This window comes from Hipposideros armiger, unplaced genomic scaffold (assembly GCF_001890085.2).
Source record: "Hipposideros armiger isolate ML-2016 unplaced genomic scaffold, ASM189008v1 scaffold_290, whole genome shotgun sequence".
NCBI classification, from domain to species: domain Eukaryota; kingdom Metazoa; phylum Chordata; class Mammalia; order Chiroptera; family Hipposideridae; genus Hipposideros; species Hipposideros armiger.
Genome location: NW_017731640.1, coordinates 530,029 through 547,158, shown reverse-complemented (window position 1 = coordinate 547,158; position 17,130 = coordinate 530,029). Strand labels below are relative to the sequence as shown.

Genomic DNA, 17,130 nt, shown 5'->3' with positions numbered 1-17,130 from the left:
GGAGACAGTCATCACAGGGGTTCAGGCTGCCCAGCCCAGGGAGGTGCTGCCCTAAGGGTGACGCCCAGCATGCCAGCTGGAGGTCTAGGGGCAAGGGGTCATCCCTCTCTGGCCCCCAGTTCCCTTGGGGACCCAGCTCTGGCGACCATAGGAGGAGCCCCCTCCCACCTTCCAGACTCTGGGCGAATCTTCCTTCTCATCTCGCCCAAATTGGCTCACTCTCCCCTGGCCCCAGGTCTAGCCTCTTGCAGGGCGCTGGGTTGCCACCTGTCTGTCTCCTTTTCCCACGCTGCAGTTGGAAGCACCTTGCTAAAATGCAAATGTGGTCATGTTACCCCCTTGCTGAAAATCCGTCTTCAGGGAAGGTTCAAGGTACTATGCCTGGCATTCAAGGCCTGGCACAGTCAGCAGCCTCCTCCACAGCAGATTTTTAGGATTCCCCTGTGCCACTGCACAAGCTGCTCCTTCAGTCACAAACGTCCTTGCTATTTGCTCTGTTTCACCCAGAACACTCCTACTCATACTGCAAGGCATAGCTCAGAGGCCCCTCCACCAAGAAGCCTTCCCTGATATCCTAGGTGTAGTTGGTTTCTCCTCTTTGGCCCAACCCTGATCACATTGGACTGCTCAGGTTCCTCTCCTACCTGGGACCTGTCAGCCAATGGCCTCCGTGGCTTACCTGGTCTCCTCTCTCATTGCTCTCCCATGAGCTCTGGCAAGCCCAGGTCCAGGGGCCTTCTCCTTTTCTCCTAGCCCCAACCTCGTTAGAATTTCTGGCCTGCTGGGCTAAGCACTCCCTCACCCACCTCAGCCCCCAAAGGCCAGGCACTATGCCAAACACACAGCGTACGCTAGAGATGGAGACTGACTCATTCATTCATTCACTCCATTCATTAACTTGTTCATTTGCTCACTAACTTAATAATGATGGTTATAATGAAGGCAATACTGACACATGTTCAGAGGGCCAGGTCACATGCTGAACACTTTGGGGAATTCTCTCATTAAACCCTCATAGCAAGTTAAGAATTACTATGATGGTCATTTTACAGATGGGGCAATAGAGGTTCAGAGAAGGGAGTGACTTGCTCAAGGGCAAGAGAGAGTTCAGATTTAGAATCCAAGTGGTCCGTCCCTAGTCCTCATCCCTACTCACTGCCCCACCTTGCTGGGCACGGGCGCACACGCACGTACTCTCTTCCTCCACCCCACCCCTCTAGCGTGTTCCAGCTCAACACTGTGGTACACGGGGCTCTCAGGCCCCAGCTGCCTCCTCTGGAAAACAAGATCAAGGTTAGTATGAAGAGAGGCCAGGCACTCGTGAGCACAGCCCCTCACCTGGACCCCGGGAAGAGGGCTGGGCTAAGCTGTGCTGTCCTCTGGACATCCCATAGGAGGACAAGTTCTATATTGATCTCCTGGTAGAGGCCAGAGCCGTGCTGCGTGTGGCTGTCCCCAGTGCCTGGGGCTCTGGTGGGAAGAGGGCGGGGGCCACAGGGCGCACCTCAGGTCCCGGGTAGTCTGGGAAACCAAGAGACGGTCCCTGTTCTGCAGGGGGTGCCCAAGGGTAGATAGAGCTCTGGCCAAGGAGATGGGTGGCTGGTAGCCCATCCTCCACCCCACCCTCCCCAGCACCTCCCTGGCAGCCTCTTGATGGTGGTCAGGTCAAAAGCCACTCAGACCACCCCAGATCTCACACCAATTCTATGCTTCCCCAGCACCGCCCATCCCTCCAAAGCCCTCATATCTCCACATCTCCCCAGCCACTCCCCAATTACATGCAGATTCTTCACACAATGTGACATTAAAAAAACCACAAGCTGCACACGTAAAACTTCACAGTCTGCACATACGTGAAAACAAACATACAGACACAAAGGTACAAACATACACCTCACTCCTGGATTCTCCACACCCCAACCACAGCCATCCATGGCTTCAGCCTGAGCCAGTCTCAGAGCCCAGCAGTTCTCGGACAAGATTAGGAGGCAGAGGAAAGTGGGGGCCTCCCCCAGCTGGAGCCTGAGGCTCCTCCAAAGGCCTCAGGCCATAGCTCCTAACTGGCTGCCCAAGAGTCTGCCCCCATCCCCCCACCAAGGTTGCCCCTTATCACCCTTTTGTAGCCTTGCAGATAAGCCCTCCAGCTACCAGCCTGTTGAGTCCAGGCAGCCAGGACTCAGGCACCCAGGCCCGTCTACGGCCTGAGCACTGGGCTTCCCATATGCAGCACTTCACGAATTACCCCTCCCCATCCACTTCCTCCCCTCTGCTTCTGCCTCCCACCACTCCTGGACAGGCAAACCCTTGCCAGATTGTGGCTGTGATGTCATCTGCCACAAAGACATTGTCTCTACCTGCTCCCTCCTCTGGTGACAAGGCATTCATGCCCCTCTGTTTCAACCTTCCATCCCATCCACACCTCTGCTAAAAGGTTTATTCCCCCAGCAAACTCCCCCTCATCCTCTAAGACCTGCTCAGATGTCCCTCTTCCAGGAAGCCTTCCAGGCAGAGCCCGTGCTCCCTACCCTGGGTTCCCCATCTCTCTGTCCCAGCCCTGACGGCGCTAGCAGGAGGCCTCTCCCAGACTGAGAGCTACTTGAGAGCAAGGAAAACCTCTACGTTTGTGGCATCGCTGGGCACTGAAGATGGTTTGTTGGGTGAAGGACAGAAGGAGGCCAGCCTGATGAGAGCCCGGAGGGAGGGAGGGTGGAAACTGGATTGGCACAGGCTGGGTGGGCGGGGAAGGCAATGGGCGGGGGACACCAGAGCCTTTGGGCGTGGAGCAAGCTGGTGGGCTGGGCTCGCCCTCTGCCCCCCACTTCTTCATTTTCCTCCTGAGCACTGATTGCAGTCTTCCGGGATATACATCTTACTAACCATTCCACTAATTGATATATTTCACTAATCATTTTATGCTCATTGTCTCTCTCCCCAAGAGGCCAGCTCCCTGAAGACAGAGATTTGGGTCTTTTGGTTCACTCTGTACCCCCAGTGCAAGGCAGAGCAAACGTCTGTAGAGTGAATGAATGAATTACTGAATGGATAAAGGGGCCTAGGCCCCAAAGGGCTCAGACTCAGAATTTGGACCCTTTGTGTAGCAGGACGCTGGGAAAAGTAGGGACCCCAAGAGGGAAGCCAAGGGACAGAAGCCCCCAGAAACCACCTGGGCATGCTCTGGAGGTGGCATGGGCACTTTTCTCAGGCTTTCAGTGGGCAATTCACCAAATTCTAGGAAGGGGGTCCTCGTCCCATAACAGGAAAGTCTGTGACATTATCTTGGCCCTCTGGACTTCCAAACAGAGAAACTCAGGCCCAGAGAGGAAGCGAGCCCCATTTGAAGCACCAGGTCCCCTCCCACCTCTGTTCACTAAGAGAGGGGTTCTTGCCCCACCAAGGCCCCAGCACATAGCCCCATCTTGGGGTCTCAATGCCACCCCAGCCATCTACCCACCGCCTTGGCACCCCCCAGCTGGGCCAGGCCTCGCTCAGCCCACTCACCGAGGCTGAAAAGGATGAGGAACTTGAGGCAGACGAACTCCTGGCGGTCCAGCTGCAGCGCGTGAAGCTGTAGCACCAGCTCCTGTGCCCGCAGCACCAGGCCGTGCAGCAGGGAGCCGGCCTGGGCAGCCACCGTGCTCAGCTCCACCTGGGCAGGCAGACCACAGGGGTCAGGGCGGCGGGGCATGGGGCAGGGGCTCTGATCAGGGGCTAGGGAGGGCATGTATGGGAAGTGCCAATCGGAGGCTATGGGTTCGTGTGCCCAGCCATAAAGCTGACAGGTGAGGACAGCATCTCCTCAGGCCCCAGGAACCCTCCCAGCCCTGACACCCAGGGCCGCAGGCTTCCCAGCCCTCTTCACACTGTCCATCCCGAGCTGAGGGCCCCTGTGGCAGCAGAGCCGACACCAGGCAGGTGGGTGCAGAAGGAGAGCTGGGGGGTCCTTCACACACAAAGAGCTGCTGCCAGGCTCAGTGGTACAAGCTGCTTTTGTGTTTTGTGTGGCGTCTGCAGCAAATACCATGTCATGCTGGGGGTGGGGGCAGGAGTGGGGCAGGTCAGCCTAAATACACATGCATGCAAGCACAAGACTGTCTGGGGCTCCACACACCCATACATGGATTCTTGGGCTGGGCATGTGGCCCATCTCAGCTCACATTCACACACATGCATGGACATGCTTACAGGGTTGTCCAGCCACTTCATGATGTGAAAACACACACACACACACACACACACACACACCTTGTATGGTCACATCAGAGGACAACACAGACAGACACATGCCCATGTATGTGTTTCCATTGACATGGTGGCAGGCAGATCGCGACACCCACACGTTTATGTGTGTGGCGGTATTTCCACAATAAAATACAGGCGCGTGCACACGCGCACACACACACGCACACACACACATTCCCACGGCCTCGGAGACTTGGACTTGCATGTTGGCATGGGCCAGCACACACACACTTATACCTTTATTTGCATTTGCAGGTGGCCTCAATGTCACACCCTTGGGACCAGCATTCCCCTGGCCCTGGACCGCCTGAGACACCCAAGGTGAGACTTGAGGATAAGGACAGAAGGACAGAGGGCCTGGGATGGAGGTACGGGCTGGAGGGCAGGGCCTCAGTCTCCCGCCCCCACCTGAGCACCTGTGAAGCCCACGCCTCCTTCTATGTCCACCCTGGGAGTGATGGTCCTCCCCCACGAGGCTAGATTTGGGCTTCACCTCCCTCCTCCTTGCCTCCATTTCCCCTGCACCTGCTCTCACCAGCTGGGGGTCCTCCTCCTTGAACAGCGCTCCCAGGAGCCCAGCATCCTGAATGGTGGGTGGTTGCCTCACTTCCTCCTCACCTGCCATCCTGCCCCTCAGGTGCTTCCTCAAACCTGACCACGCCCTTCCCCACTGGAAACCCTCCTGTTACTCCCTGCTCCCGTGAGTAATGATCCTAGTGCCTCTAATTTCCTGCTCTAGCGGGGAGCCCAAATTCTGACTCTGAGCTCTTTGGGGCCCAGACCCTGCTGCCCATTCATTTATGTATTCACTCACTCACTCACTCATTCGGGACTTAGGGCCTGAAAGGTCTTGCCCAACCCAGCCCCTAGCAATCTCTCCAGCTTTATCTCTTATCTTGTCTCACCCCACACTGGGCCCCCGCCCCCCCAAATCCACAGTTCAGCTACCAGTGGCTCCTGGTGTCCCAGAAGTCCTAAACGTCCCTCTCTGAGCCTTTACCCAGGCTTTCTGCTCTGCTTGTGATGGAGGTGGGGACTGTGCCCCGCCACCTTTCACTACCTGACCACCCGCTAGTCATTCTCTCAAGACCCAGTGCCACTCCAAGAGCTCCCCCTTACCAGGAGCTGAGCCAGGTGGAGGCAGCATCTACTCAGGCCCCAGGAACCCTCCCAGCCCTGACCCCCAGGGCCCAGGCTCCCAGCCCTCAGGGGCACACACATCCCCAGCCTCCGATTGGCGCTTCCCATGCACGCTCTCCCCGAGTCCCTGATTAGAGCTTCTGCCCCCTCGCATGAACTTAGGGAAAGGGGCTGATATTCAGGGTGCCCAGGGCCAGCCCTGGAGAGGCCTGGGACCTCTCTGCTGGGCTCAGAATTCTGGAAGTGCACAGTGGGGGCAGGGCAGGACACAGTAGGGTCTGGTCACCTCCTGCCCAGTGACCAGCAGGATGCTGCCCTCCTTGCCATGTTGGATCTGGCGGTAGATATGGTCAAAAACCAGTAGCTCGCTCCAGCAGTTCTGCAGCAGTGTCATCTGGTCGGCCACCTGCAAGGAAAAGGCACACGAGGGTCCAGCAGGGTCTAGCCTGGGACCTTCCTCTCACCCCTCCTCCTCCCACTCTCAGCTCAGAGGCTCAGCGCTCAGCTGGGTGTGTGACCTGGGCAAGCTGCTTCACCTCTCTGTGCCCTGTTTGCCTATCTGTCTAGTTCATCAAAGGGGTCTAACAAAATAATAAAAGGGTCCAGCGGAGGTGCTCAGGACTCGGACGGGCCTGGCTTCAGGCCCCAGCTGTGCCTTTTACAAGCTGTATGACCTTAAGCAAGTTCTGTAACCTTTCTAGGCCTCGGTTTTCTCATCTGTAAAGTGGGCAAAGTATTAAAAGGTGGCCTAGCCACTCAATAAGTGTTAGTGCATAATGTCCACGGAAGTGCCTGTGAAGGACTCCTTCAAATGCGGGGGAAGAGAATTATTAATTCTATGTACCCATTTGTCCTGTGGTCACATCTCTAGCAGCTTTAATCACTCAATACACAAGCCATGAAGAGGAAACAGGGCTTTCCCTGAGTCTCATGCAGGGCTCTCAGGCTCAGGGCAAGAAAAGGGGGCCCACAGTGCAGCCCAGGGAGTGAGCAGGTGGGTGGCCGTGGTCTGATGTCTGGAGCAGCAACAGCACAGTGACAGCAAGTAGATTCTGAACACCTAGGCTGCAGTCGGGGCACTCAGTGCTTGGGCGGGGACTACTCTGTGCGGGTGTCCTTCCACTCTGAGGACTGATACAGTCCAGCATGGCAAGGGTGGACACACCAGTGGTGCGTGGGACTCAGAACCGTGGGATGCCAGAGCCAGGAGGGCCCTGAGGGATGCCTGGCCTAAACCCTTATTTTTCAGATGAAGCATCTGCCGCCCAGGGAGGGAAAGGGACCTTCGTGGGATCACAGAGAAGCAGTGCCAGGCCAGGGCCGTGGCTGGCATCCTCAGGTCACAGCTCCCCCACAGTGACAAATACTAATCCTTCCTGACACTGTAGGTCATCCTAGAAAGACACAGTACAGACTCCGGTCCCTCTCAGCCTCTGCAGCTCATCAGCCAGCCACCATCTACCCAGCAGATACCTCCCGGTCACAGTGACCTGGGCACCTTCCTGGTCCTACCCTGGGGTAAATGCAAACCACGATAACTAACAGTCATTGCACTGCAGCTCCACAACCCTAGGAGGTTGGTATAGTGGTTATCCCCATCTATGGAGAGAAGATACTGAGCCCAGAGATGTCAAGTAACTTGCCCAGGGTCACACAGCTCTGTCTAACTCCAGATGCATGCACTTAGCCACTATGTGGAATAAGACCGACTCTTGCCACCCAGGAGTTCACGGCACACTCTTTACCTCCCCCCTGAAACCCTCGCCAATCCTTCCTCCTTCCTTAGTGCTCTCCCCATCCTCTGGACATGGAACCTGCAACATCTCATAGCACTTATTCATGCCTCTGTCTTCCTCAATACTGTGGGGTCTGGAGAGGCAGGACTGGTCCCTCCCCTAGGTGGGATCAACGAGCAGTTGGTGAACAAATATGTGATCCCCAAGACATGTACAGAAAGCACAGAGGAAACACCCCCAACCCAGAGGTCGGAGGGGTCCAAGTAGCCCCTGGTCTGAGCGGAATTGTCCCAAGCCTAACAAATAGCTCTCTTCTGAGACGTAGAAGCCCTCCCCTGCCCTCTGCTCCCTTCCTCTCCTGGGGACAGCCCTGGGACCTGTCCTCAGGCAGACAGAGGGAGAGAAAAAAATGGACAAACAGCAAAGCGAGTAGGTGGACACAGTCAAGCTTCCTCCAGGCCTCTCCCACTTACCACTTCCCCAGCCCACATATTGAGGACAGGAGAGGGGTCAGTCTCTATCCTGCTCTGGGTCCCCAACCTCCCATCCTCCCTTCCTCACCTCATCTCTGCATCAAGGACCCACACCTCTCCTTCCTCTCCGGCAGAAAGTTCTTCCTAGAGCCCCGTTACAGTCAGAACAGCAACCCAGCCAGGGCGACCCCAGGCTCGGCCACAGCTAGCCTGTACTGGAGGGGCTAGGAGACACTGAGAACCGGGCAGGGGGGCGTTCACAAAGACATTGCTCCTTATCTCACCTTATCTCTCCCCTGGAAGTGGCCAGACCCCAGGGAGCTACAGGACACTACCGCACCACAGTTTCCCAGGAGGAAGGCTCAGCTCCGGGAGCACCTATGACCAGGCCCCGTTTCCTGCACGACTCCACACCCATGCCCTGTGAACACTCTGCCCATATTCCAGATAAGGAAACAGAGGCTCGCCTCAGGTCACACACAGGGAGCTGGGCTCAGCCCAAATGCTCCCAACTGGGCCGGTCTTGGGGGGCGGGGGCGGTGGGAACGTCGGGAATTGCCTGAGACCCAAGTAGGAGGGACCTGCCTGGGGAGTTAAATGGCCCACCTTTGTTGACCCAGATGAAGGCAAAGTGGGAGGGAGGGGACACGCAGGGCTCGGCGCTGCTCCCCACCCATAGGCGCCCTCGGGAACAGATGCACTTGTGCCCAGATTGAAGGAACAGGGGCCGGGGAGGTGGAAGAGAAATGATAACGGGGGGGTTAGGAGATAAGCAAGCTGAACCTCGGGGAGAACACAGAAGGGGTCACAGTGACCCGGTTGGCCAAGCCCTGGGAGCAGACTCTGTACCCAGACCTCAGGCACCAGAAGTGGGGGCAGCCCTGCCTAGCGGGGCTGATAGGGGCAGAGAGCTGCAATATGGTGGCTGAGGTTTGGTGCCCAGTGCCCTTTGTTTGATTTCCAGCCCAGTCACACAGCCTTCTCTGCCCTAATTTCCTGTTCTGAGAAGTGGGAAAAATAAATCCTCCCTCTTTCGGTTACAGAAAACGTGTGGACATGGTGATGTCAGTTGTGAAGGGTTCTGTGGCCCATGGTTGGCTGTCTTGGGGACGATGTCCCGGCCTGAGTGCCCACTCACCCCCAGAAAAGCAATCTTTCCTGCCAGACTTTTTGTTCGCTTTTCCCTTAGATGGACAGATGGACACATAAAGACACCAAACTCCAAAATACTCCCCAAACAGATGAGCACATGTGTATACACACACACACACACACACACACACACACACACACACACACTTCTCTTTTTATTTAAAAGGAAACCAGAGGGCCGTAGCCGCCAGCTCCTCTCCATGGGAAAGCAGGTGGCTAAGAGGCACACTTAACCAAAGAGGGTTAGTTTTCACCTTCCCTAAGTTTCTCCCTAAGCAAAAGGTTCCTCCTCTGCCCCCAGACCTCCCTACCGCCCTGAGAACAAGGACGTTTGCAGTCCAGGCCCGGGGGTCCCTTGTCGCCTGGCCCTTCTGCCTGGCCCACCAGCCACCCACCCCTCCTGCTGTCTGCCACAAATCTTCCCGGAGCCTTGACACTTTGCAGCCTGCCTCAGAGACAGGGTATTTATGGGTGCAGAGCTGACCTCCCTCCCAGCAGGCCCCCCTCTGGAGCCCCCTGGGGTCTGATCAGTCTGGCGGCCGAAGGCCAGCGGGCTCTGTAATTCTCCAGTGGCTGACATGCCACGGGCCGGCCACAGCATTCCCCCCGGCCGAGTCGTCAGCGGGCCCGTCGTTTTTCAGCCTAGGACTGACAGAGTTACTGCCGCTTAAATGAAACCATATATCTGAGCAGTTAAATCTGTTGCCAATCGAGGGCCTCCGAGCTGGACGTCAAGGGTGAACTGATGTCAAGATGGGTCATTAGGCACTCCTGGCCCTTGCCTCCTACTCCTTAATTCCTATCTTGCGTCCTCTCAACCTGTCCTTCACAGGAACGGTCCAGACAGGCTGACTGCCCAGGCCCACACACTGCCCCGCACTGAGCAGCAGGAACAGGCCAATCTCCACTACCTGGCAGGTACCAAGTTGCTTTATAAGCCCAGGCAAAGTGGGCCCCATCTTCTTCCAGAACTCTGGGTGCTCAGAGGAGCATGGACACATGTATCTTTTTTTCACTCTTCCCAGCCAGGCCCATATATACCTGCAAATATAGCTTAAATCGTTTAGCAGCAGAGAAGACAGCAAGGAAGGGAGCTGCTGCTCCCCTTTACTGAGCGCTTCCTGGGTGCCACACCCCAGGCTACATTCTGTACCTGTCCCTGGCTCGCTAAATCCTTACAATGCCCTATGAGGAGGATATTATGTCAACTACCCCCGTTTTATCGATGAGGAAACTGAGGCCCAGAGGAGTAAAATGGCTTGCCCAAAGTCACACACCTGGTAAGTGGCAGAGATGGAACTTGAACACAGGCCTCTCTGATCCTGGTCTTCGCTATTAACTCCTGTGCCACTGTCAGATCTAATACGCCATGATGTGTGAGATGGAAAACTAGAGGCCAAGGGACATCCAACTTGGGAAACAGGATGGAGGAGGAGAACTCCCAGAGGGTATCCAGAGCCCCAACATCTGGGGTCCCAGCATCCCTGACAGCTCAGCAAAGACCCTAGGCCTTCCCCTGGGCATCAAGACATCAGCATCAGAGGGCTGAGTGGGCCTCTGGGAAGAGGATGTGGGGCCTCAGCCAGCCCTGATAGGCTGTCCATCATCCACTGCCAAAGGACCCACCCCTGGTCCAAGCTCTGCTTCTGAACCTGCCAACCTCTCCAGCCCTGCCTCGTAGGACTGCCTGGAACTCCCGGACACATGATGCCTTTCCACACTCTGAGCCTTAGCCTATGCTGTTCCCACTTCCTGGAATGCCTTAAGCTTCTCAGGCTTCTTCCTGGAAAGGCACAGATCAAAGAAACCTCCCCTAACTTCCTTAGATAGGGCCACCTGCTCTCCTGCTGGGCTCCGGCAGACCCTTTCCACGGCTCTCAGAGCCCTGGGCACCCTGCGTTAGCATTATCTAGGTGCATGCCTGCCTCCTCCTCTAGCCTGGCAGCTTCCTGGGTTCAATTCATTTCAGTGTCCCCAGTGCCCAGCCCAAGGGCTGCCCCACTCTCAGAGCTAGGGAGCCCCGTTTGTTGTCTGCTGAGATGAGATTTATATCCCGTCCAGAGGTGAGGGGGTGATGAACGGTCAGCCAAAAGGGAGAACAGGGTCATTCAGCAATCCTCCCACTTTTCTGTCTCCCCACCTCTGGCTTTGCAAACAGACACCAGTGCAGGACTCAGTGGACCAGCGGGGAAAAAGTTCCATGTGGCTGATGAGAGGCCCTCTGAAAACTGGGCTGGTACTTATCTGCAAGGCTCCTTTACAGAGGGTAGTGGCCACGGCTCATATTCCTGGACTCAACTCAGAGACTCTGGGAAGGGGAAGCAGGAAGGTTTGGACCACAGAGAAGCCAGAAGCAGGAAAAAACACTCAGCAAAGCTGGGACAAAAGCCCTTCCCATCCTGCGTGAAAAACCCCGAGAGACTAGGAAAGCAGCCAGAGGAAGCGCCCCGCCCCTGGATCCAGGACTCTGGAGGCTGCGAACGCTCTGCTCCTCCTCCCTCTGCACAGGGGGCTCCTGGGAAGTCTGGAGGGAGAGCTGGCAACCAACCCAAGGGTCCTCATCCCCTACCAGGGCCTCCAGCCACGAGTGGGACAATCCTCCTGGGATTGTTCAAGGCCCTGCCTCTCGTCCTACCCGTGAAGTTGGCCCACAGAGGGGACAGGGGTGAGAAAACCCACCCCACGACACCTTTTTATCCCCAGGCCTCAGCCAAGGCAGGCCCTCCATGGTAGAAGCAGGAACCATCACCACCAATCCTTGACTCCCAGAGTAACCCAGGCCCCCAGCCCACGAGGCCGCAACGGCTCACAGGGCTCACCCCCACCTTATTCCCCCCGAATGCCCAGCCCAGCAGGCAGTGCCCCTGGCCCATCCGGCCACCTGCCCCTGGAGGAAGCCCAGGCCCAAGTGGCGTCAGCACTGACAATGCTGCTCAAGGCTGCAGTGGCCCCAGCAGAGAGGGCAACAGGTCCTGCTGTTTACTTCCAGCCCAGGAACAGCCAGGGGGGCCAGCCTGGGAAAGGCAAACACCGATCGGGCTGAACTAAAGAGGACCTGTGCCCAGGCCAGAGAGGATGGGCCTTGGCAGGGCTTGTGGGGGCCTCTGAGGTTAGCAGAACACCCTGGTCATAGGGAGCTGGGGCACTAGAGGGGCAGCTGCCAGGCCTTGGGCCCTTCAAACCACTAGGCAGGATGACTGGGAAGTTCTTTCCTGTCTGGCCTCAGTTTCTCCTGATGCTTTGCTGCTTACTTTAGCCACGGGTACCTCAACCCAGGAGGATGGAAGCCCTTGCAGTAGAGGGTCATCCTCGTCTGGAAGATCAGTGGCCGGCCAGGCCATTCCCTACCTCCCCTCCCACCTAGCTCCCTGTCCCGCACACACAGACACACACACTTACACATGGGCCCAATCACCACGCACAAAAGAGGCAGGGACAGTAAGATCCTTCGCCTTGGCTGGGAAGGAGAAGACCCATAATCATCCCAAACTCTGAGATACTAAGACTCCTGTCTATGACGCTTGGGGCTGGCGAGGATTGGTGGCTTCTCCAAATGGGAGGATGAGATGGATTGGACCCTCTTCCTGACATTGGGCTGGGGCACCTGGAGACTGTCTCCCAAGGGCTCAGCTAGTCCTTTGGGAGCCCAGGGTCTCAGAGGAAGAGAGAGAGATAAGCACCTATACAGACCCAGACTAGGAGAGAAACAGAGACTGAAAGGGTTGGAGAAACACAGAAAAGCAGAGAGACAGCACACCTTAGGGAGAGAGGCGGTGAGACAACAGAAAGAAACAGAGACAGGGATAAAAGAAGCAGAGGCCATGAGAGATAGAGACCCAAGAAACAGAGAAGGAGAGAGAGAGAAGGGGTGAGTGAGGAGTCGGGGGAAGGCAAGGAAGGCTGTGATAGATCAGAAACACTACTCAGTGCCTCCCTGTCCCCAGACACTGCCTGAAGCCACTGGGCAGGGCGGCCCTATCCAAGGAGTGACTGAGACGGAGGCTTGGGCAGCCAAGAGGGCACCCCAGATACGCTGCCAGCCAGGTGGGAGGAGGTACTCACCTCCAGCTCCTTGAAGACCATACACCTGCGCGCCCAGTCCACGATGGAGATGAAGGTCTGGTCAGCCATCCTGCACAGCAGGCTGAAGGCGGCAGGCTGGTCCGGGCGGCCTTTGGCCGGTTCCTGCAGGCAGCCCACGATGCGCGCCCGCACCTGGTCCTCGTCTGGCTCCAGCTGCAGCAGCTGCAGGATGAGCTCAGGAACGCCAGGCCCTCCAGAGAAGGGCTCTGGGTAGCCATAAGGTGGCCCAGGCTGCGGTGGGCTAGCGTAGGGCTCTGGGTACTCGGACTTGATGGCCCGGCCAGGGAAAGCAGGATAGAGGTAGCCGGCCAGGGGCCCGTGGGCGCCAGGCACGGCCATGGGCAGTGCTGGGGCCCCAAAGTCGCCCAGTGGCCCAGAAGGTGGACCAGAGGCCAGGCCCTTGGGCTCTGGCGCATGCAGGCCAGGGGGCAGCATGTAGTCCGGCGGGGGAGGGGGCGGTGGGGGCACCCCCACGGGGGGGCCTGTCTCTAGCTTGAAGCCATTGGCTCGAATCTGTGCCTTCTTCTGCTGCTTCAGGGCCCGGTCCCGCTTGTACATGGGCCCAAACTTGTTCCGGCCGCCCCGCATACGGTCAGCACGCACAGCTACAGGGAGAAGCAAGGGTCAGGCTCACAACCTCCAAGCCACGCTCTTCACTGCCCCACTCACGGGTCTTTCCTGAACAGATCTGACTGCGTTACTCCCTAGCTCGATACCTTTTCGTGGCTCCCTCTGAGTGCAGGTGAAGTCAGTCTCCTTAGCCTGGCGCTCAAGGCCTTGTCAACCTTCCTAGGTGCCCTTCATGAGACCCTGTGTTCTTTCCACTCGCCTTTACTCATCTCTCTGCTCCTCTCTTTGGCACCTCTTCTTCCACCCTGCCTTTGATAGTCTCTCAGCTTCAAACCCTTTCCTTCTCTTCTGCCTGCTGAACACCCAGCCCTCAGGTCACCACCTCCACGAAGTACTCTTGGATGCACCTGGGCAGAATTCACGGTCCTTGCTCGAGATGTCCTGCCTCTTGCCTACTCTCATCCTGCTGAATGGTATTGTGCCACGTGACCCAGGCTGAGAGCTCCTGGGGGCTCGGCAATAGGTCCAGGTTGGGCACAGGGCACGGCAGAAGAGATGGTGGTAGGAAGTGGGCCCTGAACTGCCTTGTTCACACCTGGGTCCCAGGATCCAGCTGCTTACTGACTGGCTGGCTGACTGTCAAAACTGTGTTGCAAAATGACTCAAATTTGCCTTCAAATTTGAAGCTGAGTTTCGAGCTAGCCCAGGCTCTGTGCTGGGGGAAGGAACCTCCCTTGCTGACCAGATGTCCCTCTGCCTGGCCAAGAATATGTCACCAACCAGACCCAAATGTTGCAGCTCTGCAGCGATAGTGTGGCGCCAGCCTCTATTCAGACAGTACCTTACCCTGGGCTCCAGGAGAAGGGACAGTAGGAGGGAGAAGGCGGCACTCAGCAAGGGATGTGTCTTGGGGGCCTGCCCAGCCAACCTTCCTGCCACAGGGGTGGGCCGCCCTCCTCAGAAACCTCAGGCCCCGCCAGACGCTTATGCTGCTCACAACAACCAGCTCTCCTGGCCCCTTGGGACCTGGATCTGGGGACTTGGGCTCTGGGGACAGGACAGGAGACCTCCCATCCAGGAGTCCTTCCTCTAGGTGGCAGGACTTGTGGTCTGCAGTTCTTCTACATTGTTTAAAAACTTTAGCCAACGGCTGCCTGCTCGGCACACAGCCCAGCTGGGGCCAGCAGGGTGGAAGCCTATGACTGTCCACCCTCAAAGAGCTTGAGTCTTTCCTCCCTCTGGACTGAGAGCTAGGAGTTGAGGGTGGGGAGGCAAGGATGGGCCTCGGTCCTCTGGGGGCAATTGTTCCCCACTCCTCAGCCCTCTCAGAGTCTGGCTAAAAACATGGTGGGAATTCTTGCCTGCTGAGTAAATGGAACTGAGGGAACTGAGTGAATGGAACTGAGTGAATGGAACTCTGGAGGGATGAACAGATGGAGCAGATGGGTAGTCCGGATGAGTGAGGGCTAGGCAGTGATGGTGGACAAATAATAGCGTAAAGAATGATGATAATAATAAAGCTAACCTGTTGAGCATTTACTGTGTACCAGGCACGATGTTAGGAGCTTCGTACAATTCTCTCACTAGCTCAATGAGGAAGGAACTGCTATGAAGCCCATTTTTCAGATGGGGACTCTGCAGCTTAGGAGGTTAAGGAACTTACCTAATGTCACCCAGCTGGTAAGTGGTGGCAATGGGACATGAACTCCAGTAAAGCCTGCTGATGCAGGGTATCAGTGGGGCGTTGCAGAACTTTTCGCAGAGGGAAGAGCTGTGCAGGGCTCTGCCCAGTGCAGCCCACCCCGCTCATCTCCCTGGGATTCACTCTCAGATGCTTCTCAGCTCAACCCAGGCTGGTCCTGCATACATCCCTCACCCGGACCAGACCGAAGCCAGTTTTCACCCCTGTCCCGCAGAGATCCGCTCTACTCTCTCACGTGGGAGGCCAACCCCCGGCCCCAGAAAGCGGCGCCCTTCCCTCTCCCCTTGTTTCATCCCACCCCGACACCCGCTCCGTCGGAGGTCAGGGGTCGGAGGCCTGCCGAGCGGCGCGCGCACCTTCCAGGCGCATCCCCACGGTCAGGCACTTCTGGAAGCGGCAGAAGGGACAGCGCTTGCGCTGCGTCTTGTCGATCTTGCAGCTCTGGCTCTCGGTGCACGTGTAGTGCTTGTTGTTCTGCACCGTACGCTTGAAGAAGCCCTAGGGAGAGGAGAGTCAGCGGGGGAGGGGCCGCCCCGTCTCTAACTCCCCGCAGGGCTCTGCCCCGCGTCCCGCTGCGCGCGCCAGCCCGCCCTGCGCGACCGTTGCCGGCCGGCGGTCCGCTCACCTTGCAGCTCTCGCATGTGAGCAGCCCGTAGTGGTAGCCCGACACCTTGTCCCCACACACGGGGCACAGCTCGTCCAGGTCCTCGTCGTAGGAATAGTCCATGCCCGCGGCGTCCGTCTGCAGAGGGAGGAAGGGGTCAGTCGGGTCAACGCAGGTGGGACGGCGACGGCCAGCACCGCAGACCTGGGCTCCGAGGGTCCTGCAGCACCGCGGCCGCGCGCTCGCGGCGGCCTCCTCGTGCCCTGCCCGTGGCCCCCAGGACAACGCCCTGGGCTGGGCCGCCCGAGGCAGGCCACCCATTGGAGCGCCCTGCACGTCCCGCGCTGGCCGCTCCTTCCCGGCCTCTGTGCCTGCCTTGCGCTCCCCGCCCCACTCGGGTGCGCCTCCCTCGCCGCCCCCGCCGTGTCCCAGCGCGGACCCTCACATTCGATGTGCTTCGACCCGGATTCGTTCATCAGAGAACAAAACCCCGATTCTGAGAAAATGGGCTCGGCCGCGCGGGAGACGCCAATAAACCAACGGGGCGCAGCGGGGCCCGAGTGTTGTGGGATCCGACAGGGACGAGGGACACAGACACACAGTCTGGGAGAGACAGAGAGATGGGCCGAGACGAGAGCGAGAGACACCGACCGGCGCTGCTCAACGGAGAGAGGACCCCCAGAATGACAGACACGAAAACCCAGTGATGCCGAGTCGGAGAAGACCTGGGGAGACGGGAAAGACAGGGAGGGAGACAGAGAGACAACGAAAGGGAGAGAGACCCGAGACACTGAGAGACAGAGGCTGGAAGAGAAAACCCGGGAGAGGCGGACGCAGAACCAGAGACGCCGTGGTAGACGAGACACACCGAGAGACGAGAGAAACCTGGAGAGATGGAGGAGCCCAGCCAGGTGGTCGGGGCGTCAAGCCGCACGGAAAACGGCCGAATCGGAGCCCGAGCTCCGAGGCGGGGCCCCGCGAAGTCAGACCCAGACGGGACCTCGAGCTGAGAGGGACGGAAAACGACGGCGCCCGGGGACAGAGGGCCCGAAGGCCGGGAGAGACAAAGCCCGAGGCAGCGACGGCGACGGGAGGCGCAGCCCGTGCCGCGGAGCCCGAGACGTCGGGCGGAGAGACGAGGAGAGGGCGCAGAGGAGGCAGCGGGCGCCGGGTGGGGAGCCGCAGGCCCCGCGCCGGGCGCAGAGACCTCGGGCGGAGGCCCCGCGAGCTCCGGGAGGCCGAGCCCGAGGCGGCGGAGCGACCTCGGGCGGAGAGTCGCAGTCCCGCGGAGGGATGCGCGCAGTGCCCGGACCGGGAGGCGAGAAGGGGCGCGACGGCGGCCGCGGCCCGCGCGGCGCCCACCTGGCGGTTCCTGCGAGCAGCAGCGCCCGCGTCCCGCCCGCGCGGAGTCCCGCACCTCCCCGCAGCGCC

At 58.3% G+C, this 17,130-nt stretch overlaps 1 protein-coding gene across 9 annotated transcripts in view; it reads right to left on the bottom strand.

The window, feature by feature from the left end:
* Nucleotides 1-17,130, bottom strand: part of NR5A1 (nuclear receptor subfamily 5 group A member 1) — a 29,951-nt gene that overhangs the window by 6,277 nt on the left and 6,544 nt on the right. For 2 of the 9 annotated variants that reach the window (XR_002125783.1, XM_019658783.1), the window contains exons 1-6: nucleotides 16,145-16,362; nucleotides 15,721-15,837; nucleotides 15,452-15,593; nucleotides 12,803-13,428; nucleotides 5,666-5,785; nucleotides 3,499-3,646 (exon numbers count right to left, since the gene is read on the bottom strand). Coding sequence is in view for 8 of the 9 variants with exons in the window: in XM_019658783.1 (XP_019514328.1) it covers nucleotides 3,499-3,646; nucleotides 5,666-5,785; nucleotides 12,803-13,428; nucleotides 15,452-15,593; nucleotides 15,721-15,822 (1,138 nt within the window). In the remaining variant the exon portion in view is untranslated. Of the gene's footprint in view, nucleotides 1-3,498; nucleotides 3,647-5,665; nucleotides 5,786-12,802; nucleotides 13,429-14,918; nucleotides 14,977-15,056; nucleotides 15,396-15,451; nucleotides 15,594-15,720; nucleotides 15,838-16,138; nucleotides 16,431-17,061; nucleotides 17,116-17,130 lie in introns of those variants that run through there. The other 7 variants (XM_019658779.1, XM_019658781.1, XM_019658780.1 and 4 more) reach the window with 7 other exon arrangements.